We start from the raw sequence: 26,645 nt of genomic DNA, 5'->3' as shown, positions 1-26,645 counted from the left end.
GAGATACACTTATCAGACTATAAATAAGGCATAAACATACTTGTATAGAGAACATAAGGCTAGGAGAACATGATCTGTCTGAACTTGTTTAAGAACATTCAAAGGAGTGGTGTAATACAGTCTGCCTACTTTACAAACACTACCAGGTGCTTGGACTCAAAAAGAACTTGTAAGCTAGATATGGGGGAAGAATATTAAATTAATGCTTAAAAAAATAATGCTTAAAATAAATCTTGTTTGCGGGTGTGAATCCATTACATTTATTATTCACCATGGTAGAACAGCAAGCCAAATACCAATGTATGATGGTTTACAGATACATTCTAAAGTGAATCAATAATTATTGATGGCATCTTTTTGATGACTATATTTACATAGTCTATAAATTACAGATAGCAATTACAGACGACTCATTAAACAGTTGTTTGGGTTTTCTTCCTTTACATTTCAGTGTTCTGTATTTCAACTGAGAAGACATCATTCAAATAAAGGTCCAAATAAACAGAATTCCATTGCTGTCAGTCACTGTTTGCCAATTAAAGTCACCATCTGGGGGAATTGATCTGTTTTTTTTTGTTTCTTTTGGCTTTTTTTTTTTTTTCTTTTGATACAACCAATATTCAAAATTTCAATAGTCAATAGCCCAGAGAAATCTAATAGTCCAAAGTCAGAACTTACATCCAGTGGAATTTTCCTCAGTCTTCCTGTCAGGAGTGGGTGAAAGTTACTATACAACAGTCTGCTCTCATCTATCCACTTGTTTTCTCTTGTGCTGAACAAAAACTGCAAACCAATCCAAATATCTCTTGGCATTTGAGGAAGCAAGGATGTTATAAAATCTGTTGGACAAAATCGTAAATGTACATACTGTGGTTCAGACAGCAGCAGCAAACACTTGAAAAACACTTTGCATTAATAAGGAAATGCAACTCCATTTTTATTAGCTTCATTTTCCTAGACCCTCAAGGTTTTCAAATGCTCATCACCCCTTCCTTTTGTAATCAACCCCAGGTGTGTTATCTTCTATCTGAACAGAGCAGACTATTTGTATTAGTCCTCCAAATCTTCAGATGAGGAGTAAGCAGTGTATTTAACTTGGCTTTGCATCCAGTACTTTCTATCCTTGCATTTAAAAAAATTTCAGAAGATGTTTTTCCACAAGTCTGCAAGATTTTCTACTGTCTCTCTGTGGAAGAACTACCCCCCCACCCTCTCCAAACTGATGGAGGATGTCATGTCTCCCACCTAGAAAGATGGAGACGTACCCTGTAAAGCAGAAACATTTCTTAGATTCTAGCAGTTTGCTGACCCCACCAAAGTAAGTAGGATTGGAAAAAGAAGCCAGAATTAAATGGAAAAAAAAATCAGCAAGGAAACCTTAAAACTCAGACCCCTCTTACTGAGCATTTTGGAATGAAACAATGGCCTTCAGTGAACCCCCAGGCACCAAAGGCATTTGCTGAGCTTGTCTAGATTAGGAAAACAAATTGAAGCTATGTAATTAGCTACTGCTGATGTGTCTTACCTCCTGGCCAAATGCCAGGCTGGCCTTGGCCTATTTTCTGAACTAGACCAACCCATGGAAGATTTACGTGTCAGAACTAGCTACCTCCTAAGGCCACCGAAGGAGCCCACAGAAAGAGGCACGCTTCTTTAGGATAGCACCTTTGTTCATTCCACATATGTGGATTTTGCAATTGAGGGCTTGGTGACGGGACACAACAACAACTACGGCTTTTAAAGTACTAAGACTACCGTGCCAGTTACATTTTTAAGTTGCAAACCAAAACATGGGAGTTTTTCCATCTATTATCCTTTTTTTTTACAACAGGTTAAGTTAAAATGCTTGCTGACCATATTTCCATCTTAGGTTTCTAGCACAGCAAACAACAGACAACGCATTTTTAATCTCGTCTTGGATTTTTACAATGCTCCTGGTGCACCTTAACAGAAGCAAGAGATTTTACGCTCTAGCTCTTAAGCAGAACTATACTGAGTTTGGAAGAGAAGCTGCGCATTCACAAGTGCCCCCAGCTCACCATACCTTGCTCAGCTTGACTTGAGATGCATGGAAGAGAGCCTCCAAAAGTTACACACTTTTCATTAGCTGCATTAAACGTTAAGAACTCAGATTTCATCTTTAGGAAGCACTGCAAAAGAAACGTACAATTTTCGTTGTGCTATTGCTTCCTAAGAAGTAACTGATAAGAAAACCAACCTTAAAATTTCAGTTCATGTTCTGTAATTAATAATTACTTTTTCTCGGAAACGGGACTGATATCAGCTGCACGCCCTCCTGGTTATATTAACAGAATAACTAAATATAAAAGTGACCAATGAATAGTCCCTCATTCATTGAGGATCAGAATTCAGTAATTTTTAATTAGCTACGTCATGATCATGTACTGTTTTAAGAAAGAGAGTTCATATGTGAAAGTCAATTGGGTTGGGCCAAGTTTCTTTTATTGTAATTTACTATATTGTGAGAGAAACAACTTGGGAACTCAAAAGCTATATTCTGCAATCATTTGATATAAAGCGGCAAACCTTGGCAAGTGTAACGTGCCAGGTTTGATGCGCCCTCCTGTCTATGTACAGAGAACAGCAGCAGGCCACAAAAGAGGAATCACAATCTCACTAAGATTTCAAATGACTACCTTGAAACATAGAATTGAAATTTACTACAGTACGGGTTCTCACTTCTGGTTGGTTGGTCCCTTATTAAAAAGCTTCTTCTAATTTCTAATCAAGTGAAATCCCTAAAGTGGCTTGCGAAGCAGAACACCTGCCAGCTTGCTGGCTGCATATGATTACTCATCAAGAGAACCAAGATATTTCAGCCACAGAAATCTTATCTCTTCTTCTCTAATCCTTTTCTTAAAAACAGAGCCCAAGATTAGACAATAAAACCAAAATTCTTGGACTTCACCATGTGGTGAGGGAAAAATGAAAATCCTGAAATTACTGCTTTGAAAATAAGAAGCAGCAATTCTGCATACGCAACAGACAACTAGAGGGGATGATTTTAAATCACTGCACATAGTTTCCAAAAGGAATCCCACGGTTCATTCCTAAACATACTTCATTTTCCCTTTTAGCAGAGCACTCCAGCTTACCGATCTCCAAAAGATAGGTACTGATCATTGAACTGTATTATTTCTGTACCTTATTCCGAAATCGAAGCCAACCCTTAGGGCAACCTCCTGTGACTGGGCGGTAACTGGGATCGTGTTTCTCCAGCAAGGAGGCATTATTCTTCTCACAAATGAAGGGCAGCTTCATGTTACAGTTAACTGGGTAGTCTGCAAAAAAGTAAGTTTCGAAAAACAGTTATGACAATTTCTATCATACTCTTGCTTATATGCATACGTGGACATGAAAAAGACCATTCTGAAGCACAGTCCTTTTCAGTACAACCACACTGAAGTACGAAATAACATAAAGCTTGAAAAGTAACAGCAGAGTAAAAGACAAACGTAAATGCTTTATATATCAGACAATAATGTACTCTTCTTACAGATACAGATTCTGATCTCTTACTTTGAGTTGCAACACTTCACATAAGTGGAGGTAACTCCAACAGATAAAAGTTCGATTTAAAAAAAGATTTTGAATGAGGACTAATTGCATTTTCTAGCATAGAAGGTGCGTGCTCTGAAACCCACTGAAGCCAAAAGAAATATTGAGAGTCTGCCCTGTACTACTGCTTTCCATTATTTCAAAATTAACTAAACTGGCCTCCTAGGTAATAAGATTTTTTGGTTAGCAGAGATGGAAACACGTCAGCAGTATAAAACAGAAAAATATGCTTTGAAGTGGAAAACGATAATAGATGAGGTAACTATTTAGTCTCCAGAGGTCACATACTGGTTTTTCCCCAGTATGACTCATTGCTGATAGCAAACAGCTTTGAATACCACAAGGTAGGCATTTCCACTACTTTGTTTAGCTCTTGCAGTAGGACTCCACTACTTAATGAAATTTACATCTCCAGCTGGACATGCAGTTGCAGGTATTCAGTCAAGGTACTCTAACACTTAATTTTCACAACTTAGAATATATTGCTTATGCACAAAAAGGAAAACAGCCAAAAAAAAAAAAAAAAAAGATTTCATCCAATTAATTAATTTACAAAAGGAGTTAATGATCAATCATTGTTAACAATCAAAAAAGTTGTTTTCTGAATTCACATTTCCCTCTGGTTGGCAAAAAATATTATCATGGCTTCTCCCAAGAACAAGAAATAAATGATTCAAAATTGAATCAGATTGTTGTCAAGAAGATATTTGCTCCTAATTCATTATCAATTTGCAATCTGTATCAGAGTTTCAGCAGAATAGTAATTACTTCATAACAATGACTAGAAGGGCAGAAGAATAAAAATAACCATACCTCTATACCAGCTCTTCCTAGAAACATACCAGCAGTCCCTCAGGGATCGATCATGGAAGCGTGGAAATAACTGTAAACTGGATACAAACATTTCAGAGTCAATCTCCAATCCATTGTGATCGTCAAATGGAAACTCTGATAGGAACAGAGCCAGTGCATACAAAAATCTGGGCTGAGAACTGTTTCTAGGAGATGCCCTACAACACTGGAAAGGACATGGGAAGAAACTAGACCAGGAACAAATATTTGGTAGGTTCAGCAGTTATGTAGTAGTACCATGCCCAAATTAAGGAAATGTGCAGAACAAGGGTAGATTATTCACTGCATGCTGCAATTGCTTGCATGCTGTCAAGACAAGAGAGCATAATGAACAAGAGCCTTTCTAAAGTATTTTGGAAGGCAGTGTACTGCTACAGTATTCTGGAAAGCTAAGATTTTGCTTGTAAGAAGCCCATGATCCTTTGCAGCAGCCTTGTACAGTGCAGCCTTTGCTGTGAGGCATCCCAGCTCTACAGGACTATAGCATAAGTTCTCCACAACATTACCTAACTGGGTCAAGCTTAGAATAAAGCAGTATTCTACATACGGTGAATGATAGCTGTAGCCATAATCAATAAACTTCAGCCACCACTTCTGTTCACTGTTCGATAACTGTGGAGAAAAAAAAAGGTAATTTTAGAGATTACAGAAACAGCTCTCCAGACTCCCATCGTCAATAAACCAATGACAAAATTCACTTTGATTTAAAATATGTTTTTAAATGTATAAGAATTATAATTCTTCAAGAATAGAGAAGGATACAGATAGATATGAATGTGCCAAAATAATGGACGCCTGCACCTACTATTAAAAAAAAGCTTGTATTTTCCACTGTGAGGAACAAAGCTAAGAGAGTGCTACAAGGTTTCTCATGAGTACGTGCTAGAAACATCACTCCTGCAAAATTCATAGCAGCAGTGCTACCAAACAACCAGGACACGGCTGCAAGCAACCCAAAGCAGACATGGTTTCACAGGAACTTACACAGAGTAATTCTGTGTTTCCAGCAGTCCACCAATGAATAGATTGTGAATAGGGTAGAGATTAAAAAGGTCAAATCTTCAGCCTCTCCTGCCACTCTACTTCCAGGTAAAATTGTCAGAAGAAACTTTACTGAGAGTGCTTACAAACTGCTGATTTCGGAAAGTGCTATTTCCTCACAAGCCTGAAGACAGGCACTAAGAGAGGTGCTGAAACATGAAATGCTTCTGTAAGATTCCTTAAAAGAATGCACTTACGTGCAATGAACACCACAAACTCCTTTCTGTAAAGGCTATCAGACCATCATTGCATTTTTAATTAAATCCTCTCCTCAGGTAAGAAATTATGTGCTATCCCATGAGTAAAATTAATAGCTGGGGCAATTGTTAGTCAAATATTTGAAGAAAATGTAGTGTGTACAAATGAAGAGAGATTTTCTCTTCATTTGGAGATTTTTTTTTTTCCAGTATCTGAGGCTACTCTTAAATTTAAGAATTCTTTTACAATACCGACATGGTATTGTTTCAACTGATCTTTTTCTTTTAAATACAATTGAAAACAATTAAGGCCAATAGAACGAGAAAGGAAATTAACATTGTTTTAATATTGGAAAAGCTGGCAGCAAAACTTCCCTGTAGTGAAAAGTATCTGTTAGATAGATTCAACTTCCTTACCTTTTCTATCTGAGATAGTATTGTCCTGAGTTTTGGGTAAGACTCCACAGAGGCCAATTCACTATCATTTTTCTGACAGTAGGAAATAGCTTCTTGAAAGCTCAGGTTTTTATCTGGTACAAACCACAGCTCTGCTCCATCAACAACAAGTGGGACTCCGTGGATTCCAATTTCATCTATGCAGAAGAAGTGCTGCATTAGAAATCAACTCTGAGAAACTCGTTTCTTTTTCTTAATATAATAAATTTAAGTTTGACACTAGAAAGAATCAACACTCATTCTTGCACTTAAATGCTATCAGTCATGACATCTGCTGTTACCCAAAAGGCATTACGGTAGTGATGCAACAAAACTAGTAAAATATATATCAGCAGTAACTATATAAAGTTGAAGGGTATCCAAAAGTCCATTTACCTGGTATATACCACTCAGGTGTCTTTGGAGTGCTACCTGGCAGAGAAAAAAGGAACAGTCACTTCCAGTTCTAGTGAAACTGTGCTCATGCATAACAGGAGTGATTTGTTATACTCATGCTTCTCAGTCATAGAATCACAAGGTTGGAAACGACCTGCAAGATCATCAAGTCCAACCATCTTCTCATCACCACTGCTGCCACAAACTAAACCATATCTTGTAGCTCCTCATCCAGGCGCCTCTTGAAGACTGCCAGGGACAGCGACTCCACCACCTCCCTTGGCAGCCATTCTTGTGCCTGACCACTCTCTGAGAGAAAAAGTTTTTCCTCATGTCTAACCTAAACCTCCTCTGGTACAACTTGTGGCCGATTCCCTGGGTCCTGTTTGTTGCCTGGGAGAAGAGGCCAAACCCCTCCTCAGCACAGTATGCACGATGAAGGGAAAAAACAAGGAGGATGAAGTCTTGCATAGGTTTAATAGTCTAAAACATGCTGATTAAAAATGAGTGAAGTCTTTCCATACCTCACTCTTAAATACATCTGTGAGCTTTTTTTTTTTTGCTCCCAAGAAAGATATAAGCATCAAAGTAATATTTTACCTAACTATGTCCCCCTAGGACAGGAAAATTTCATGCCCTAAAATGCCTTTTAATGATCTACTAAAGCACAAAAGCCTTCTGGATTACAGCACTTCTCATACTGCATGAAAAATGTGGATCTGTGCAGAGATGCCATGCCATTCCTCTGCACTTCGACTCTTCTGTCCCACTACAATGAGGAGCTACTTCAGCAACTTTACCAGAATTAAAGAGGCTCATTCACCTGAGGAAGAAGCAAACTGTATACCCAAGATGTCTGTGGTCTTTTAGTTACAAGTACCACTTGATTCTATCATCTCACCTACTGAGAAGTCACTTCATGCTTCACGGGAAAAGAAGGAATAAAGGAACAGTGATAATACATCCTTCTCATGGTCATTTTCTGATGTGTCTTTGAGCATTCTAAGTACACTGCCTACGGCACAGGCAAGGCATCTCATGTACTGACCTCTAACGGTTCACATAGGAAATATAATAAAACATAGGAAAGTTTCTGCTAGAGGGCAATAATGATGGCTCAGTAGCAGATTTTTTTTTTTTTTCTTTTAGAATACCAAGAAAAATTATGTCTTTCTGAAGCTTATTACCCTAGTTCCTGCTTGTATTTCTCTGCTGCCTATTTTATATCTTCCAATTTGATCATGAGCAATATTTCAGATGTGCTGACCTACTCTCAGCTAGTTAGACCTAAATTACTTAAGGCTCAATTTCAAATTCCACCAACTTCCAAAACTGTTAACACAAGGGGACTAAAAACCTGTAAACAAACTCTTTTACACAAAATGCATGTAAATGCAGTTTACCTTTAGTTATCTGGCAGACCCATTCGAGTTTAGCCTCACAATCAAAAGGCTTGAAATAAAACTCCAGGTCTCTGCCTTCATGGAAATAATATCTCCAAAATGATCTCCTTGAAAACTGAAAGGTCTGTATAAAATAGGAACAGAGAATAGAATTAGTATGATATGGACTGTTGAAACGTGAAATGAAATTGTATTACAAAAGTACTTTGGCAAAGTCACCATGTACATTCCACGCAACTTGCTTTATAAAACTGAGCAGATTTAAGTTTTAAACTGTAACTCTCGATGCTAGCCAAGCTTATGAAGCAACTGGATAAAGCCTTTAAGGTTAGTCTACGTACAGAAGCCCTTCCTTGCAACATTGTTCCTTCATTTTTTTTGTGGCACAGGGGTCTTGTCTCTGCCTATTATTGAATTCTCTGTTACAACTCTTTGCCCTGAAAAAAAAACCTCATTTCTCCTCAGAAGAAGCACCCATCTGAATTAGAATAGAAATAATATTTTAATATAAGATTATTTCTTACAATCAAGTCTTGCTGGTCTCCCCAGTAAGGAGACTTTTGTTTCATTTAGTGAAAAGAGCACATATCTAGATCTAGCAGGTAAAGGAGGGAGGTTACTGTATTCACAATGCCTCCTTCAAAGTGCTCTCCTTGTCTCACGCTTACATCAGCTTCTTACTTTATGATCACAAACACAGGGGAAGAAAATGAGGGGAAATGGCTGAGAATAGAAACAAAGGAATACAAGTATTGTTTCCTGCAATAAGTCGGAAAAGCTGAAGTGGTTCTAAGTAGGTTAATATAATGGGCAGTGTTGGAATGATCTGCAAAGTCAGGTGATGCTTTAGGATAGTTAAAGGCCATATTACAACTCATGCCATTGAGATTGAAATAATAAATAAGCTACGAAGAACATCTTGAATGAAAAACTGAAACAAGTACACTCTGTTTCACAAGTAAGTAAAGAAATACAGCAAACACAAGCATACACGCTCTACTTTGGCTACTGCATTCCATTACACTGTTTCAATCATATTCTTTATTGGTAGTTCAGAAAAAACGAATCAAGATTTAAAAGTTACTTTAGAGTTCTGGTTGGTTTTTCTTCTTTTGCTTTTTTTTTTTTTTTTTTTTTCCTTTTAAGATTCCATGTTATGTTCTTAAGTGTTATGTATAATATTCAATGGATTTATAGCATGGTATTATGAAACAGAAAATAGTGTTAAAATATTCTGTAGTTCAGAAGAAGTCTTATGACAGATCAGCATTTGCAAAGCACTCAGTTCATTAAAACTGCTTGAGGAAGGGAAATGCAATACTAGGTATAGATTAATGAAGGGAACATCAGCAGCCTTTTACTCTACAAAGAAAAATTCTTCATCAGTCAACCTAAATTCAATATACAGCTAGCAGGAGTATTTCTTCCAAGTACTTTTATGTATGAACATGCTGCCATTATTAAAAACCTTGAAACTAACCTTTAAAGCAACACAGTCCCTCGTGTCATACTCATCTTCCAGATAATCGTGTGGCAAGACAAGACTAGTTACCTGCAAGAGGACAGGATGAAAGAATGATTACTTCAGAACTATTTTTGCTATGGTAGCCTCTTTAAACTTGTGATCCCATGAGGTTTTGTACCATTAGAATGCACATTAAAAGGCAATAATTGCATCAGAGAGTTTTCCTCTTATCGTAGAGGAAAAATAAATTTAAAAAACTCTCACAATTTCATGCAAATAAAATCAACGCCAGTTAAGAAGGCATTTTTGGAGAAGACTGTTCTATCAAGATAAACCGATAAACTCTTCCCTCTGCTGTTGCATTAAGACACCTCCACCAGCTCTTAGATATTTACTACTATATTTCCATTAAAATATTTTAACGTGATTGAGACAGATATCAGGTTAACTTTATTAATGATATGTTTTTAATTGGAAAAAGATATGGCTTTAATTGGAAAGCTGCCTGGATAATGGCACTTAAGTGCACAAGTCTCTGAATTATTCATCTGTTGAAAGATGTGCCATAATTTTGCTGAAGCATTTGTAAATTAATTTTTCAATCTAGTCCAAGAAATCAGGACATGACATTTCCTGGTTAAAAGTTAACTTACGGGTTTATCATCACTCCATTGCCAGGTTCCCAAAGAATCTGGACTCCTCTTATTCATTCCAATCCATACCCATCTGTCATTACTGTGAAGAAACAAAATAATTTTTTTATGCCAACTATATGTATCAACACATCTAACAGAAAGACTAAGGAATTGCATTACTTAGTATCAAGCAAATACTTAGTATCAAGGGCCAGAAGTTCACCACTGTACATTGTAGCAGGTCAAGCAGAAAATGGGCCTAGAAGGTTGGTCCTCCTTGCATTTCCATTTAGGAAGATGTGTCGGTTAGTTTTCTCTGAGGCAAGAGAAGTAAATCAGGTAATTCCTTCATTCAGTGAATCACCACTTTAACAGTTGTCACTTGAAATGGAGGTCTCTTTTCCATACTTTTTCCCAGTCTATCACAGGGGGTTATTTGGTCTGCTTCTCCTCATCCACCTCCAGGTCACCTCTCTCAAACACACTCTTCCTCAAACCACACGAAAACTTCTATTCACACAAAACAGTGGACTTCTTTTCTCCCTCAGGTTTGTCAGTGACATAAACAAACCAAGCACAGGTACATATTTGAACTTTGCAACTCCATAGAAGGGGCACAGTCAGTTAAACTGCAAGTTTAGTTTTGTGCTGCAGCCTATACTTTTTGAAATACCATTTTTGTTCTAGATATTGAAGCTTAAGACAATTCACTCCAATCTGCTAGCCTGCCCAAGAAAAGTAAGAGTTGGTAACTGCTGAAAGCAGCAGAGAGAAAAACCACAATTTTCTAATGAAATTACAGCCAACATGAAACCCAACTGCAGTGAAGTATCAGGGAGACACACTCCATGTGTTCTGACAGAAATAAAAAAGCACCAATGCCACAGTAGAGGGTTTCTGTAAACACTTATCTGGACTGCTGTTACATGAACCGATGTTGTACCAAGCATAGAGAAGGATATTTGAAGCTATGCAGAACATTTAAGATACTAGCTTACTAAGAAGAACTAGAGGTTTTCTTTTCTAGCATTTAAAAATAAAGGGGAAGGCATATAATTACTCTTACCAACAAATTAGGACACTGAGCCCCCAAGAGGAATAACTTTATGAGGAAAAAGTACATCGTGACTGAAGGAACCACAGTTCAGAAACAAATCTGGACTCAAAACGCGAAAGAGATTTCTGGCCAGCAGAGGTCAGAGTTTGGAGAAGGCTTCTAAAAAAACAGTGGTGACAAACTATCAGACTGATTTTAAGACAGAAGTTGGCAAGTTTGTGAACGTAAGTCTATTATGTAGAGGGATGGACCTAAACCAAGCTTAACAGCATAAGAATTGCTAAGAAATCCCAGGGCAACACAAATAAACTCTTTGTTAAGATTGTGTCACTGCCTTCCCACACATATCACCATAAAGACGCTAACCTGTGCCTGAAACAGCTGATAGAGCAGCACCAAAAAAAAAAAAAAAAAAAGCAAGTGGGACAGCCTGCAAGAAGCTGAGGATGTGTTCCCAAGACCTTAATACTGAAGTGTGAAAAAAATAAAAATTTCAAGAGTGGCTTTACAAAAACAGGTCCTAAAGCTTGCCCTTGGGACTCAGACTTACGACAAATAAAAGCAAAGCCCAGTGTACGTATGTGAGGCATGTGAAATCCAGGAAATCCAGAAAGCGCAATGGTGTTCTACTTTGTAGGGCTCCTATTAGGAAGAAAAAGCATCAAACCACCAACAAATCAAATTTTTTCTGTTTTTTTTTTTTTTTCCCTCCTTCTCAACTCCAGTATTAAATTCTAACATCGGTGTGACAATGTGATCACACTGGTGTGATCTTATCATACCGAACAGTCTTAAGGCATCACCAAGGAGTCCTCAGTGACATCAGCCTAAACGCCCTGCATCACTCCAGCTGGAAACTGAGCCACTCACCAGCTGTCAAGCAGCTAAGTGGCCTTTGGCAATTTGCCTTTAGGACTTATTTTGCCGTGATTGTTCTTTCCAATTATGAATCAGATACTGCTTAGCTCTCTGCTCCTAGTCGTCACCTACAGGCCGAGCTCAGTTCAAGCAGCTGATCATCACAGAGGAACATCTGCTAAAAAGGAAGTCTGAGACACTCATTTTGCAAGTATCTGCAGTAATTACCTGAGGAACTAGAGTGATTTTTCAGTCTTTCAACTCAAAGGGCTTCTATGTTACAAAGTAAATAAATAAAAATAAATAAAAAGTGTGTCAGGTCAAGAATTTCTCCAGCCTATCCCCTAGTTCACAGCTATTAGTCTATTATAACAAGGGTTTCCAGCTGACTGGGCACTTGCAGGTTAACATACATTTTGGAATTCTTTAGAAATGAACGTAATTCAGGAACTGTTCCACTGCTCTTGACAACACATCTAAGCTTACCTAAAGACATCTGATAACCCCTCAAAATTATACTGTCATCTCATAATGGAAAAGAATGCCATTAAGCATGTAAGACAAGTAAGACAAGGCTCTGCTGCAACTAGGCTCGCAGCAAGGGACCTGCTTGTACTTCACTTATCTGTTCTCACTGTGAAACATTTCAAACCCATACAGAAGACTGTTATCAGAATAGATTTATGTCTACCAGAGCATCCTTTGAGCTACATTCCCAGAATGACCTCTAAAATCTAGGTTATCCTGAGTTTTAACCTAGAAAATAGATGCAAAGTGTGCTTTATATGGACTTCATGCTGGTTAACAATGAAAGACCCAAAATCTCCAGTAATCCCTGCAGAATACCACTGGCTTATCTCTCGTACAGAACTAGAACTTCACAAAAGCCAACCTTGTGCAGGAGTCAACAAATATTGTTTAGATCAGTGTGACTGTGATGCGAAACAGCGTTCTTTCCACTATCCTATTCTAACTGCTGAAACAAAAGAATACAAGATGAAGAAACCTAAGCGAACTACCATGGTGTGCAGCTCTTCACATCTCTGGATAAAAGGTAAAGTGTAACAAACACACACGCACACAACCTACAAGTACTTATGCTTCTGACAGCAATATGCATGAAGCCACTTGATCCCTGCTCCTCTCTCTCTAGCAGGCTGCTGCCTCCGACTGAACCTCCGTCCAGCTCATTACCTACTCTGGCAGAAGAGCAGAGGAGCAGTGCTAACACAGTTACAACAACTTCACTTCAGTGACACTGCTGTTTTGGCAAGCACGCTGAGAATAAAGATCAGTCTTTTCTTGCAAACTCCCATGTTGAAGGGGCTTTCTAGATTCTGCGTAGTTACAGAAGCAGAGCTGTGCATACAAAAGGCAACTGGTTTCGTTCCAGTAAGGTGTCCTCAAAGCAATAATATTTCTAACCATCCCAAGCTGTTACTTTCCTTGTGTCCTGCGCTGCTGCCAGCTACAAGCTACAAAACGCCCAGAAAAACAATCCTAGTAGAATGAAAGTAAGATAACAGGATCTGTTCTGCCTGTATCGTGTCCCTTGAAGTAAAAAGAGGTTATCTCATATTTCTTTCAGACAGGAAGGCTGGCAGGCAAAATTTATTTTCCTTCGCAATGGCAATCGCCTGACTTGGCTGAAGCTGTCCTGGTTCTCGTTTGCCTCTAAGGTGGAATCCGAGTAAAGAACAAAATGGACTAGGCAAGCTGCCCTTTTCCTGGTAAACCAAACTGACTCTTGCTAACATTTGAAAACAAACAGTTCTCAATGACTCACTGGAGAACTGTGCAAAGTGGGAAAAAAACGAAACCAAAAAAGCCGAGGTGTGGCTCCTTCCCTGAGCCGAAATAACCGCGCTGAGTGAATACCTCAGGTCAGAGTTTGCACTGAGTAAACACGGGACAAACTGCGTGCCAGCAAACCCTGCTAGCTGATCACTCCTGACATTACCCTACAATGATTTCTTCCAGGTACCTAAACTGACTGCTCTTGGTGAAATAATCAGCTTGTTTTTTCCTCTCTCCTTTTTCAAATGAGCTTATTTTTAGACAAGCTACCCACTGCTCCTGATCTCTAAAATACTTCTTTTAATCACCATCTCTGTGTAATTTAAAAGTGTAAATAATGTCATTAAGTGCTTGTAAGTTGCATAAAACATTTTAAGTGTTTATGTAGACAACGTCAAATTTGTTACATTTCTGTTCAGAAAGCTCTGCAGTGTTTCAGAAGAGCTTAATCCAGACAAAAATACTGTGTCAGGGGTTACACTTGACAGGTGTAAATCTGACTGCAAGCCAGTTTATTCTGGGCTCAAAATATTGCCCCATATTTATATACTAAGTTCAGTGTATTACCCCTTAGAATATCAGAATTCAGGTGGAATAACACTGAAATACCAGGACCTTCTTTCTTTCAGGCTGTTTTCTGATACATGGGAACTCTATCAGTATCATGAGTCAGGTGATTTTCTGGAATGACAGAAGTCTCCACCATTAAGTCTCTAACAAAAAAAAGCCATTAACTATAACCCTCTGGAGATGGCCTGCAAGCTGCAAAGTACTTCCAAATGTTTGTACTCAATATGAAAATAAGTTAATTCCTTAATCATATCCCATAGTAGATTAGGTACAACATTACAACAAAATCTGTAAATGGTTTAAGATGCATTGCTAAAAATAATCTGTGCATCAACTTTTATTCCAGGGACTTCAGTCACTTCAGTAAAGGAGTCACGATGGCTTTAAGCAAGCTAAGCCATCTATTTATAGAGCATATGAGCTCGGTTTTGTCTTTTAGCATAAACAATGAGTAATTTTCATGACTTATGTGCTTCTAAAAAAAGTACACTGTTTTTTTAAGAAGGCATCTCTTCAGTCATCAAGTTTTAAAATTTAATCACAGCACTGTATGTTGGCAGCTTCTAAAATAATTATGATTTTGTTTGTTGATGAAATCAATTTAGATCACATAACTGGCAGCATGCAAGTTTAAGCTGGCAAAAGTTCTGAAAAACCAGGCTGCCAATCAAAAAAACATATTACACAATGATCTGACATCACACCAATGCCTAATAAAGCTTTGCAGTAACAGTTTCTTTGATTAAATAAAAAGCCTAAGATTCATAAATTATGTAGCATTTAATTTGTTGATAGCAGAAAACTCAGCACACCCATCTCATGCTCATGCAGTGTTAGTGCAGTTATGCCAAACGGGATCTGTGCCAACCAGATTGCTGGACACCACATTATTCACGTTTTCAAAAGATAGCACACAACTTAGTCAGGAGGCATTTCATGAATAAAGATGAGACCTATCTGAAAGGCTCAAATAACTCATCTCTGAAGAAAGTATCAATTAAGAACAGAAGCAACTCATTCAGCACAGAGAAGGAAATGCTTAAAACAGCACAGATTTAGAAGAAGATGCTCCAAGTACATCGCTCTTCTTTTGCATTCCCTTGAGCACTGTGAAACATTTGCCCAAGCTGTACTCCCTTGACATTTTCCAGGAAGGCAGCGACATGACCAGCAGTTCAAATGCCACATCTAGCTGTTTTTACTGTGGGAAACGCAGTCAGTGTACACCATCTCACACTTGCCATTTGGGGTCAGCAGCAGCATTTACAATTTACTGCAGCGTGTGACTGAAATCAAAATTCTATCCCATGGCTGCTTCATTACCTGATAATTTTTCTCAGGATGGAATGAAGCGCCTTGATTTCTTCTGTATGAGTGAAGCTGGGAAGATGGCCTCCAAGTGCTTCACAGAACCTTTCTGCCTCCTCCCAAGTTCTGGTTCGCAGCACTCTTTCACTGTGGAAGAACTTCACAACAACCAACCATCAGAGTAGAACAATGACAGCACTTTTCCAGTGATAGTATTTTTAAACATCTGCTATACTACTTAAACACGGACACCCCAAGTTGGAATCGATAATTAGTATTTCCAAAGGGAGAAAGCTTGATTTTAAATCCGACTTCTTAATTATTTTCTCAGTTTGTTTGACAACAGTCAGACTTTGAAGTTTAGCTGACAAAATTTGTTTCAAATGCAACCTATTCCATATGGCAGAATTTCTCTGCTTTTCTTTACCAGAAAGATTTTAGAAAACAACACCCAATTCATTCCAAAATAGCAAACCAAACTGTGTGTTTTAAGTGATGGTGTTCTTCAAAATGCAGGGTGAACAACAAAGCCCAATTTTTAGTGACACAGGACCATTTGGGTGCCGCAGATGCAGACAGTTCTTTGCCTCCTTCTTTGCTACCTATATCTATCAGAATTTTACATTTGGCTCATACACCTCAGCCACTTGATCCCCTTGACTTCAGTCCAAGCCAGTTCCCGTCAGCAGGATCTCTCCGCACAGACATGTTGCACTTGGTCAACAAGAGATTTGGAGAAACAGCCAGAGCCAGCTGTCACACCCCATCGGCCAAGCAGGGACAGCTATGCTGCACAACACGAGAGCCATCCATTCAGAATCCGTGCTCACAGCTCTGTTATTTAAGCTATGTTTCCCACACGTTGCTACATGAGCTGTGTCCAGAACACAGTTCATTGCAGACAAAAAATGGTCGCAAAACAATAATGAAAAATTAACATCCAACAGGAATAACGCTTTACCTTGTAGCAGGCAAGGCCAGATCCATTATGCCACCCTGGGGGACAGGGATCCGATGGCTTTGGGAGCACTTCTGGTTCCTTGGGCAGCCCGATGTATTTTTTGCAAACAGGGAAAGCTTTTGTGGTTTTACAGTCCTTAGTTTCCCACTTTCCAAGAGACCTCCCACTGGACATGACCACACATCCTCCTGAGAACTCTAAAATTTAAGCCACCAGAGAAATTTTTAAACTATTGTCTAGTTTTCAAAAAAAATCCAAGGATTTCTGAATGACTATTTTGTTTCATCCTAGGAATCCCACAACACAGTCCTCCAATGCTTGCTGAATATAAAACTATAGTATTTTTCACTTATTTTGAACTGTTTCATTTACCTGGTTGCAAGGAGTTCCAGTTAGTATATGTCACAGCTTCACTTTTTTCCCCATCCACTGCAGCCCAGGAATACATTCCAGACTGGCTAATGTCTTGCAAACCAGTCCAGAAGTATTTTTCTTCAACTTTGGTGTGTTTTCTAATCAGACTATTTATAAATTCTTGTTCAAACCTGAAAATTCACAGATTAATCTGAGTCAGTATTTGAAAGACACTCGAAACTACTGAGTCAATCTGAAAACCAGGCACTGTATTACTATAGTTAGTTGAAATAGTTGCTCAGACAGTCCTGTATTCAACACACAGCAGGCCCTGTGAATTCACACAATTCTAAGAAGGCTTCACACTGTAGGCTTGCCACTGTCACACCTTGGAAAACAGTTTGTCAGTTCTCTGTGGTAGCAGTTTGTCTGTTTGTTTGTAACTATTTCTTAGCAGATAGAGGTTTCATGGCTGTATCTTCAGGATCCTACTATAAAACACACACATAAATTACAGAGATTTGCATTACCTGTTTGTAACTGTAAGATTGCACAGTGCTCCAAATGAAACTTCCGTTTTCAAAATCTTGTAGCAGTAGTTTCCATGCATTTCCCAACCCTGGTTACAGAACAAAACACATGTTTACACATAACAGCTTCATTTAGGCATGATCTGCAGGAGAACAGAAATCACTAACACTGGTTGGTGCCTACAAGCTGGCACACCATATAAAAAAAGGAACACAGTGCATCACACACAGGGTCCAGTATTATCAACTCTCAGATTTACAGTCCTAAGAAATAATGTAACCACAGAAATAGAATACGGCACTGTTCTAGCTTGACTCTGCAGTGTCTTCTGACTGCTACGTGTATTTAGAGAGAGGAACACAAGGGAGACAGCCTAGTCCTGTTCAAAACAATAGGAGTTTTGACGCTGCTCCACCAATGCCAGGATTCACACAGAGCAAAGATACAAGGGTGTTATTAGCGTTTCTTTATTTAAAAAAATCTTTTCTACCGAAAACATTTCAATGTACAAAAATTCTCTCTTACTCAAATATTTTCTCCATAATCACACTGAAATTTCAAGGAATATTACGGTGCTCTTTGCTACCCTACCAATGTACCACCATCTGAATAGCACAGAAAGCTGTAACTGGCAGCCTCTGAAGAGACAGAGTATGAATACTTCCAGGATGTACAGAAAGGTAAGGGAAAAACATATTTTCTGTTTCAGGCAATACGCCCTACAAAACAAAAGAACTCTGAGGTTGCTAGTAATGCCATCTCAAGATTGTTTAAAATAGAGAAGACTTCAGGACTTATTTACACTGTAATATGTTACACATAAGAAGATAAAGAACCAACCTTACTGGAACCAAAGAAGTAAGATGAGTCAAGTAAAACATAGATAAATGAGAAAGATTACATTTCTGCTTTCTCTGCATACCCTTATGCTGCAAATTGCTTATCCTAAATTTTAGAAAGTGTATTTAAAGCAGAAACTACAAAACAAAGGGCATAGCAATAACATACCTAGTAAAACACCTAGATTTTTTCTTCCCAACAAATAAAATACACCTCCTGCACCCAACCTCAATACTTTTGCCCATAACAGATTGGCAATGACCCTTTTTCAGTCAAGACGTACCACAGATTTTATTTTACAAACGTTACAAAAACACTAAGAAGAGAAAATAAGTAATTTACTGCAAGCTTCTGAAGTGAAGGTAAAATATGTACAGACTCCCCATTACCTCATCCAGCGAGCAATTTCTGTCCGATTTTGTTTCATTTAAAATCTCTCCTTTTTTCTTACACACATATTTCAAGTTTTCTTCACAGGATTTGACTCTCCACTGCCCCAACTGTTCAAAGGAAAGGAAAAAGAGCATTTAAAATTCTCCAATCTTTCCACAGTGAAGGGGCAGTTTTCAGACATGGGAAAGCCAGAATGCCTTGGTTACTTGCAGTACCAAGAACAGTGTGAATGAGATGCCCTGGATTATACGTGTAGGTGCAAGTTTTGAAGAGGAGAGAGAAAGCTGAAATATGGACATAGGAGAATACTGGATCACATCTGAAAAGGGAACAGGTCAGGGTGGTGTCAAGTATAAAAATTCTTATTTATCTCCCTTGTACTTCACATACATCAATGTCAACTTACGGTAGGGATGAAGAGGAGGGAAAGGGAAGATAAAAAAAAACATCATCACATTCTTACCTTGCCTGAATAAGACACACAGTTAGGAGTGGCATTAAAAGGAACATTTGGTTCATTCTGATCCCAATATGTAAAAACCACATCTGTGTGATCTGACCATTTGAACAAGGTTGGTACATCTTCGTTCCTGAGACCCATCCACACTTCTTCTTTAGCATCTGTCATTTAAAACAGGGACAACATGGGGCCTTCAGAATAGCATTCAAACTAATTTGAAAAATAAAAACCTCATTTTACTAAATTCATATTCTATTTAAAATACTGACGCATTTATGCTTTTATTACAATAAGAAATGGAACTTGAGACAAGCCCAAATTATTTTTTAATTTTTAAGCTGTGTTCATGAATTGAGAGTACATTTTACAGAAAAGGCAACAAACAGGAAAAACAGCAAAACAAACAAACAAACAAAAACAATGAACATGCAAGAAAAGAAGCTCAACCAAAATCTATTTTAGAATGCAGACAAAAACAGAAGACCACAAGTACAGATCATGAATTATCAGTTCAGTGACCCAGCATTCAAAAATCCAGTCCAACTATCTATGATTCTGCCTGAATGAGAAAAGTGAACAGGTGTTAGACATTATAAATGAGACAAATAGAAGTAGGCTAGCCCACTTGCACAGGTAGCCCAGAGAGGTGGTGGATGCTCCAGCCACGGAGACTTTGAAGGTGAGGCTGGTTCAGGCCCTGGGCAACCTGATGTAGCTGTAGGTGTCCCTGTTCACTGCAGGGAAGCTGGGATAGACAGTCTTTAAAGATCCCTTACAACTCAAAGGATTCTTTGATTAATTAAGTAAATGCATGAATAAAATAGAACTAAAACAAGAACAAATAGAGAGGGACTGGGGCTGAGTGGTGACACTCAGCACCAGTCTGGATACAAGCACAGCATTAACACTTGCATTTAGAGCTAGAGATTCTCACAATCCTATTCTGGATCACAGAAAGCAATTTGTAATTTAGGGTGCACAGCACTTGGTGCTTGACTTTCCCAGCTCACCATTATGAAGCTTTGTAACAATGAGTTCCACATCTGCCAAAGAGTGTATGCTGATGAGGTTGCTTTTATTTGTTTTGCAAAACTGATCTGCTGTACTCCAAGATGCCTGGTTGTGCATCATCATGTAGCAAAAACCATTGTGGGGAAGCCAACCCACATCACAGCGAGTATCCAAGTGTCTCCAAAACTCTAAAAGCAAAGTGAAACTGAATTAGAGGCTTTTATTTAACACTGACCAGTGTACTGTGTTGGTATTTTCTTTATGTTTAAAATTTAGCAGTACCTTGAAAGCAGACACAAGGCAGCTATCGGAATACATTCCCAGATAAACAACACATCATCTCCCCGCTAACATTTTAAGAAAGGCTCACAATTTAGTTAAGCAAATAAGCTTGACTGAGCAGCATTATGGGGATTAGCATCATGCTGGGGCCGTGAGGTGTGCAAAAGGAGAAAGTAGTTAGTGGGAGTAAAAGTAAAAAGATAACTCATACTAAGCTGGTCTTGCTGTAAGCAAAAGGTTTAGAAGTAACTGTAAGCAAGATTTCAAAAGCAATTAAAGGCAAAACAAGTTACTTCACTGCAGGACAGCAGCTTCAACAAAAAGTTGCTTGCTTTGTTCTGGCAGGGGTTTGCACTTTTCTAGGGCATTATTATATATATGCACAGCAGTACCATGCAAAAGACCAAATCTGAGTAACTCGCATAGAAATGAATGGATGCTTAGTTTCAAGTATTTTTTCTTCTGCAAATTAAGATATTTGAGAATTCAAACTGTTTTTATGCATGCTGAAAAAGTTGTATGCTAAAAAGCTCTTCTGTTCCAAAACAATATTGTGGGTGTGTATGTGCAGGGGAGAGAACTTTTAAACTGTTCTGTTTTTCCCATTGTGTTACCATGTGCTCTTACAAGATAAAAGTAACAGATCCAATAAAGATTACGCACTGGGCAAGTTACCAGCTCTTGCACTCTTGATTTCTACTGCTGGGCCTGATTTCAAAATATAGTAAGGCCATTTAATGACTTCTACTTGAATTAAACAGCTTGATCCAAGCCCCAGGTAAGTCCCATTTTATGTTCATAAACACCGAGAGAAATGGGTTTAAAGCAGCAACTGAAAGGTTTGTCCATTCCAGACTTTAAGCTGCATGAGAGAGAAGGCACAATCCATGGAGGCCTGAAAAAACCATGGTGCAAAGGGCAGGACTGTGCTGGGAAATGCTTTGTGTATGAATGAGAAAGCTGCGAAGAATGAAAGCTGTTTGTGGTGTCATCTTGACACTGAAGACAGAGAGTCTGATTCTGGTCTGCTAAAAGACCCAAAGCTGCTGTGAAGCGTTTTGGCAGAGATTCTTCAGAAGTCTTAGGGAGGAAGGAAACGATTGCATAAGTGAGCACTGCTCTCACATTAGCATACAACACAAACACAAAAGCTGTCCTACCTGTGAGGTTTGAAACCTCCTTGAATGATTTCTTGCAAACATATGGAAGTGGATTCCCACAATGGTAACTCTGCCACTGACCGGAGGCAGCATTCATTGCCACACAGCTAGTCCCATCCAAAGGGGACAAATCCTGCATATCTATAGACATTACGAAAGAAAAACAGAAGAGCACAAGTTATCAAACAGCCAAGCAGTAACTGCATCTTTTTTTCTTTTGCTTTTCAATGCAGTAATATGCTTTGCATATTGAAGCATCTCATATGAAGAACATTTTTTGCTTTGAATAAAGGCACCTCTTCTCCACAGGTCCAAATAATTTTTTTTTTTTTTTTTTTTTTTTTTGTAAGAAAGTTACAGAATCAAGGTATTGGGACTTCTATGCCAGTGTTCAATCATACAACCAGGAAAAATGTTCTATTTACAATACAACAAACCCTTGGCTGAGAACTTTCCCAGACTAGAAATATCTCAAGGGAGAATTCTTTCTGCAGCCCTCAGTTTCCTTTGGCAGCCCCTTTCCAGACTAACTCCAAACATAGCTCTGCAGTTTCTCAACATAACCCTTACCTTAACAGAGAAGGCCCCAGATTAAACGTTCTGCAGTCCTCAGCTTCCCTTCAAGATCCCTTCCAACGGGACCTTTGACTTTCTATGAAGCTTAATGCAAATCTGACCTGTGTCCCATTTCCCTGCATTGATTTTGTTCAGTCTCACTCAGGAAAGACCTTCATTCTTCATGGGAGGGTACAGAGACCGGGCCAGAGTCTCAACTTTTGTGTTCCTGACTGTTACACCTCAAGGAGTCTCACGTATCAATATCCACATCATACTCATGAGAATATTACAAAGACATGCTGAAAATTCCCACCAAGTCTCTCACCGATTCTCTTAGGAACTTGGGAGTAATTAGAAAAGGTTTTCAAAGATTTTACACTTCTTTCATCTTCACCTTATAACAAATTTAAGCAATCTTCAAGTCTAAAAACATGTTAGACTTCTGAGTGACATTGGTTCTTAGACAAACACCAATAATATTATTCCTTGAGGGAAGCCAATGTCATTCTGTCAATGAGAGGAGAAATTTTAGTAGCAAAGGAGTCTACAGCTGCCCTAACTAAAACAGATCTCATAGATACTACTTAAGTTTTATCATTTTAGAGGTTTATCCTAATTTTTCATAAATATAGCAGGAGTGCAGAAAGATTTGTGCTCTCTAGGAGGAAAGGATGTTCTGAACTTTTAAGAGAAATGACAGTTTTGATGAAGTCCACTGAAAAAGATAAGAGTGAAAAACAGAAAAGAGAAAAATAAAATACTGGTTTCTGTTCTAAATATTTCAATACCACCAGAAACATCATTACCTTGATGCCAGTTGACAAAATTCAAAGGTTTGTGATCTGACCACTGCCAGCCTCTAGAAACATCCAGCTGATTTAAGCCAATCCAGAAGATCTCAGCGATGTCATCCTTAGCTGGATATATATTTTATACAGTTATTTTTTTTATAAAGAAAACAATTTGAATAAAATATTCATCTTTTATTATTCTCCTTTAAAATAAAAACATCATCTGAACGTGCCTCCAAGTATTTGACATCTGATTTTATATCACAAGCACACTGATAGCCCCTCCAGGCCAACCCTGAACATCACTGAAGGTGTCTCCTGAAATCATTCCAGCACTCAGTGCAATGAATGTGCACACACACTCCAGTAACTGCCACTCTGGCTCATATCTGAGATTTTGGGGACGTTATTCGGTATATGAAGAACAGCTGATCAATGAAACCACACAGATAAACTAAAAACAGACAACACGTGCAAAGTGAGTTGCTAATCTCACTTTAGTACACAGATTATACAACAAGGCATTCAATGGTGAATAAGTTGTAACCAAGAATTTTAAGGCAGAAATTAACATGCTGTCTTCACTGATGTTATTTGTCAACGTTACCTGATAAAAATATGCGAATAATTACATTTACCTTGTATGTAGTTTAATTCTGATGCATCTTGGATGCTAAGTAAGTCTCCACCTTGCCTCTGACATGAAATATAAGCTTCCTTCCAAGAAAGAGCAGACTGGGTATTGAACTGGTAGCAATGTTGAGAGCCTGCATCGTGTTCCCAGATATCACGACAACCATCCTCTGTGCAAAGGAAGCAGAATGTACTTCTAACTAGAGGTATACTGAAACACCATAAATATTTCAAACCAAAAAAACACTCTATGGATTTTTACACTAAACTCACATATACCACAGAGTAAATGGGTGCTGATTGTTCTGTCAATGCTGTGATAGAAAACCGACCTGTTTTTATCCAGCTTAACAGCGAGTTGTTGCATTGAGGCGGAACTGCACGTACATGAAGTCACAGCATGTTTTTTTAGGATCGCTATTTAAAAACCCAGCGTACCTGGCTGTAAGCATATTCCCCATTTTCCATCACGAGTATAATCTTCAGACGTGGCGCACCATTTCCCACCCGTTTGTGTCCCATCCTGAATGCAGTCATGATGCCAGGTCGCGTTGTACAGAAAGGGGAACTCACAGGGCTTCCCATAGGAGTTCCCATCTTTGGTATAAACCTCTACAGGGTAGAAAGGTAGAGAATTAGATACAAAAGACACCAAGTAGAAGTCATCGCCTGTACTGACATAGTTAATTCAAAAGCATGCAAATCACACTTGTGGTCTTAAAACACAGTCACTTGTTGTTACAGATAATATACAGCAATGCCAGAACTGAAAGAAACAAGAGAAAATATTTTTCTGTACTTTTTCTTCTGTGTGCTGTGTAACATATCAGAGATGTGCTTCCCTCTTTCTGCTAAGTTAGGGACAAATACATTCAAACCTTGTTGAAATCTAGGTCGTTTGCACAAAGCACTAAGGAATAAGGCTCTCAGAATCTACGAGTAGGGGGAAATTTAACACAAACTGGAGCCCCGACCCAAACCCCTGCATGAACCCACCATGGTACGGATACTGGCATATATCACCAGAGGAGTTGTTGCTTCTCCATTGGTCGGACGCGTTTATGCTGGCGGTTACATAGGCACTCTTGACGGTCACCTTGTACTGAGATGCACCAACCACCGAGCCATCAGCACACCGCCACCACAGCCGAAGGTCTGAGTTGCAATCCACCATTCTCAGGCGGGACGGTAATTTGGTGAATATATCGAGTCCCAGGCACTGCTTGGCACCCAGATGGAAAAGGCGATTCTGGGACACCCATTTCCACAGAGCTTCACTCGTCTCTCTGCAGTCATCTATCACAATCCGTGAGTTTTTTACTTGTATGCACTTGTTGAGCGTGTCGTGCCTAATGGTAAACGCATCGCTGCCTGCATAAGAACAAGTGAATGGCCACAGATGGTTATGACTCAGTATCACTTTGAGAGGAGGTTCTTTGAAAAAAACTGAATCACATTCTGAGGCGCTACTAGAAAACACAACAGCTGTCTTTACATTGCACTGTTTCTCATATAAGCTGCAGCTTCCCAATAAGCACATTTTCCCGTCCTTAGTGAGTTTTCTTTACCTCAGGAAAAAAAAAACCAACACAAATCTCTTTAGAAATCTATACAAAATGAAGGGACAAAGTGAGGCTGTTTTCCAAGCCTGATTCTGTCAATGAAAATGACTCTAATTTTAACGCGTACAGATTGGATCAATTCCTGTTTCAACAGACAGTCCAGAGCACATCTAACAACAACGTGCACTTAGCAAGCAGTGCCAACATTGAGAGAGAGGCTGGTCTCCAAGCATTCCCCAGCCGCCACAGGACGACCCCGCAGCACAGAGCCGGCAGCCGGAGCTGCGCCGTCCCGAGCCCGCACGGCTGTTACTCGGGCGTTTAAGGGAGGAATCTGCTGAGTAGCGCTTCGTCCCTCATAGTCATTCACCGACAATCGCATTCCTGTTGCGTTTTTTTAAATATGACTTAATAATAGGCTTGGCTGAACGGCAAGGAAAATAGTCAGCGCTGTTATTCAGTGAATTTTACCACTACTTCCCAGTACACCGGGAATTTTCCACCGCAGCAGTGCCAAGCAGCCTGCGGAACCGGGCCGGCCGAGCGCACAGCAGAGCCCCGAGGCCGCCTGGGCCGGAGGCGCACGCTTTTTTAACCCACCCATTAACTCCCGGCTCCAGCCAACCAGCGCTGCCTTTGCGGGCCCTTTCTACCCTGTGCTTCCCCAACACGCTCCCTCCCTTTCGCTTTTCATTCTCCGCTCCACTTCTACCGTGCCCCGCTTCTCCCCTCGAATTTTCCTTCTCCTCGCTTTTCTTTCACTTCTTCCCATCAAACTTTCATTCTTACATCCAGAAGAAAACCACTTCGCTTTAAAATCTCCCCACAGAAGCTTCTGCTCCCCCACCAGACCTCCCTGCACATCTGCTCGCTGTGCGCAGCGCTCCGACGCGGACCGTCCCGGTGCCCCCGCGCAGCGCCAGCGCTGCCCACCAACCGTTTGCCGCAGGTCAACGCTCCGACCCGCTTTCGGGAGGGCTGTGTATCCCTTCCTCCCATCCGTACGTGCAAAACTCAGAGCTAAAAACGCGCTGACACTCTGCCACGACGTTCCTAGACAGCGCAGGGCAGCGATCCGCCGTCTCTCGGTGCATCCCTCCGCTCCCAGCCGCCCAAACTCTTGCTGGATGCTCTCTGACCCGCTCTGAGCCCGGGACCCCGCGGGACGAGCCCGGTGGCGGCCGCTGTCACCGTCCCGTCCCGTCCCGTCCCGTCCCGTCCCGCCCGGCACCGGGAAAACAGCACAGCGGCGCCCCCTCGCCCGGTGGGCCCCAGCCTTACCCGCGTCGTCCCGGCGGGCCGCGCAGCAGGCGAGCAGCCAGGCGAGGCAGCAAGCGGCCACGCAGCGTCCCGCCGGCCGCCCCATGGTCCCGCGGAGGGACGCGCACAGCGGGCTTGGTAGTGGCGGAGCGCCGCCCTCCGATTGGTCCGCCCCGCCGCGCGTCACCTGTTGTCAGGAGAACTGCCTCCCCGAGTTTGGGGCGGGGCGGGGCGCGGCTGTGCGGGACGGAACGGG

The 26,645-nt window shown here is 40.0% G+C and overlaps 1 protein-coding gene across 1 annotated transcript in view; it reads right to left on the bottom strand.

The window, feature by feature from the left end:
- The window catches only part of LY75 (lymphocyte antigen 75), a 42,666-nt gene extending 16,021 nt beyond the window's left edge, over window positions 1–26,645 (bottom strand). The window contains exons 1-23 of the mRNA XM_085228161.1: window positions 26,411–26,645; window positions 24,564–24,938; window positions 24,006–24,179; window positions 23,573–23,737; window positions 22,950–23,060; window positions 21,586–21,726; window positions 20,143–20,331; window positions 19,136–19,293; window positions 18,669–18,779; window positions 17,439–17,527; window positions 16,927–17,099; window positions 16,555–16,751; window positions 15,609–15,751; window positions 10,022–10,103; window positions 9,384–9,455; window positions 7,904–8,027; window positions 6,501–6,536; window positions 6,087–6,262; window positions 4,979–5,043; window positions 4,393–4,469; window positions 3,166–3,302; window positions 2,045–2,150; window positions 679–839 (exon numbers count right to left, since the gene is read on the bottom strand). Of these exons, the coding sequence (XP_085084287.1) occupies window positions 679–839; window positions 2,045–2,150; window positions 3,166–3,302; window positions 4,393–4,469; window positions 4,979–5,043; window positions 6,087–6,262; window positions 6,501–6,536; window positions 7,904–8,027; window positions 9,384–9,455; window positions 10,022–10,103; window positions 15,609–15,751; window positions 16,555–16,751; window positions 16,927–17,099; window positions 17,439–17,527; window positions 18,669–18,779; window positions 19,136–19,293; window positions 20,143–20,331; window positions 21,586–21,726; window positions 22,950–23,060; window positions 23,573–23,737; window positions 24,006–24,179; window positions 24,564–24,938; window positions 26,411–26,495 (3,147 nt within the window). The 5' untranslated portion in view covers window positions 26,496–26,645. The remainder of the gene's footprint in view (window positions 1–678; window positions 840–2,044; window positions 2,151–3,165; window positions 3,303–4,392; window positions 4,470–4,978; window positions 5,044–6,086; window positions 6,263–6,500; window positions 6,537–7,903; window positions 8,028–9,383; window positions 9,456–10,021; window positions 10,104–15,608; window positions 15,752–16,554; window positions 16,752–16,926; window positions 17,100–17,438; window positions 17,528–18,668; window positions 18,780–19,135; window positions 19,294–20,142; window positions 20,332–21,585; window positions 21,727–22,949; window positions 23,061–23,572; window positions 23,738–24,005; window positions 24,180–24,563; window positions 24,939–26,410) is intronic.

The sequence above is a fragment of the Meleagris gallopavo genome, chromosome 7 (genome assembly GCF_905368555.1).
Source record: "Meleagris gallopavo chromosome 7, MGAL_WU_HG_1.1, whole genome shotgun sequence".
NCBI classification, from domain to species: Eukaryota; Metazoa; Chordata; class Aves; order Galliformes; family Phasianidae; genus Meleagris; species Meleagris gallopavo.
Note: the sequence above shows the minus strand (reverse complement) of the source record. Positions and strands in the feature narration are given on the sequence as shown.